This window comes from Bison bison, unplaced genomic scaffold (genome assembly GCF_000754665.1).
Source record: "Bison bison bison isolate TAMUID 2011002044 unplaced genomic scaffold, Bison_UMD1.0 scf7180017851711, whole genome shotgun sequence".
Classification (NCBI taxonomy): domain Eukaryota; kingdom Metazoa; phylum Chordata; class Mammalia; order Artiodactyla; family Bovidae; genus Bison; species Bison bison.
In genome coordinates this window covers 178,301-179,464 of record NW_011482284.1, presented here as the reverse complement: position 1 = coordinate 179,464, position 1,164 = coordinate 178,301, and the positions used below count along the sequence as shown (strand labels likewise).

The 1,164-nt window shown below is 67.7% G+C and overlaps 1 protein-coding gene across 1 annotated transcript in view; it reads right to left on the bottom strand.

The window, feature by feature from the left end:
* Window positions 1–2: 2 nt before the first annotated feature.
* MAPK8IP3 (mitogen-activated protein kinase 8 interacting protein 3) overlaps window positions 3–1,164 on the bottom strand; it is a gene marked incomplete at its 3' end in the record, with an annotated part of 41,502 nt that continues 40,340 nt past the window's right edge. The window contains exons 19-23 of the mRNA XM_010851320.1: window positions 1,048–1,160; window positions 891–958; window positions 628–776; window positions 128–299; window positions 3–52 (exon numbers count right to left, since the gene is read on the bottom strand). Of these exons, the coding sequence (XP_010849622.1) occupies window positions 3–52; window positions 128–299; window positions 628–776; window positions 891–958; window positions 1,048–1,160 (552 nt within the window). The remainder of the gene's footprint in view (window positions 53–127; window positions 300–627; window positions 777–890; window positions 959–1,047; window positions 1,161–1,164) is intronic.

Genomic DNA, 1,164 nt, shown 5'->3' with positions numbered 1-1,164 from the left:
GCGATAAGCAGGGCCGTGATGCGCACGAAGGAGAAGCCCAGCTTTCCCGTGCCTGTGAGGGCGGGGGGTGGTCAGCGAGGTGGCCTTGGGGGACCCCCGCCCCCACACGCTGGCCGGCCGCCCTCACCCAGCATCTTGCTGACGTAGGGCTCGATGTCCACGTCCTGCAGGTGCTGGTGGGTGTGGGCGTGGTAGAGCCGCAGTGTGGAGTCCAGGCGGATGGACACCCAGACCCCGTCACCAATCCATGCCAGCTGCCGCACCTGGCTCTCCCGCCGTGGGTGGGCATCGAACGACTTCTGTGGGGTCAGGGCAGCCCGTCAACGGGGCAGAATCCCTGAAGCTGCCACAGCAGAGGCAGCTCACGGCCACCTTTCAGGGCCTCATTGCCCTCTCCTTCTGGGGGCCCCGGGACCTCCCCACAGCTGTGCCAAGGGAGGTGCCTGGGGCCTGTGCAGACTGTGACTGCTGGGTCAGGGGGAAGCAGCAGGCGGGCTCCAGGCAGACAGGCTTTCACAGCCCAGCCCCCCTATGCTGGCCCATGACCTCAGACGAACCAGTTGCCCCACTGAGGGCGTTTCCTGCAACCCCACGAAGCCCCCACGTGGGGAGCCCTGCCGCACTCGCCTCGATCTGCATGGTCTTGGGCTGGATGACGTGCACCTTGTTCTTGTAGCCACACCAGACGCGGTCGTGCACGACGGCCATGCAGCGGATGGAGTGGTGCGGGTGGCCCAGGTCCATCAGGTGGTAGTTGCTCAGGTCCCACTGGCCGTCTGCAGAGAGCCCGCGAGCCCTGCTCAGGCCTGGCTGCGCTGCTTCTGCTCACGTGGGGGGGTCACGCCCTGAGGGGATGTCAGGCCCCCCCGCACCCTCAAGCCAGGTCTCACCTTCACCCCGGTGGAAGATGGCCAGGGTCCCGTCGGCCAGAGCCACCAGCACGCGCCCCTTCACATGCCTGTGACAGGAGGGCAGGTGGGTGGTGACCTGGGCTCAGGCCACCGCCCTTGGCCCTCCCTGCCCACCCGCCCCGGCGGGGTCACGCACACCAGGCTCAGCACCGAGTCCTTCAGCTTGATGGAGTGCAGACACTTCTTCCAGTTGGCCACAGCCGAGTGCACATACAGCCTGCAGGAGGAGGCCAGTGGGCGGGGGGGCCCAGGG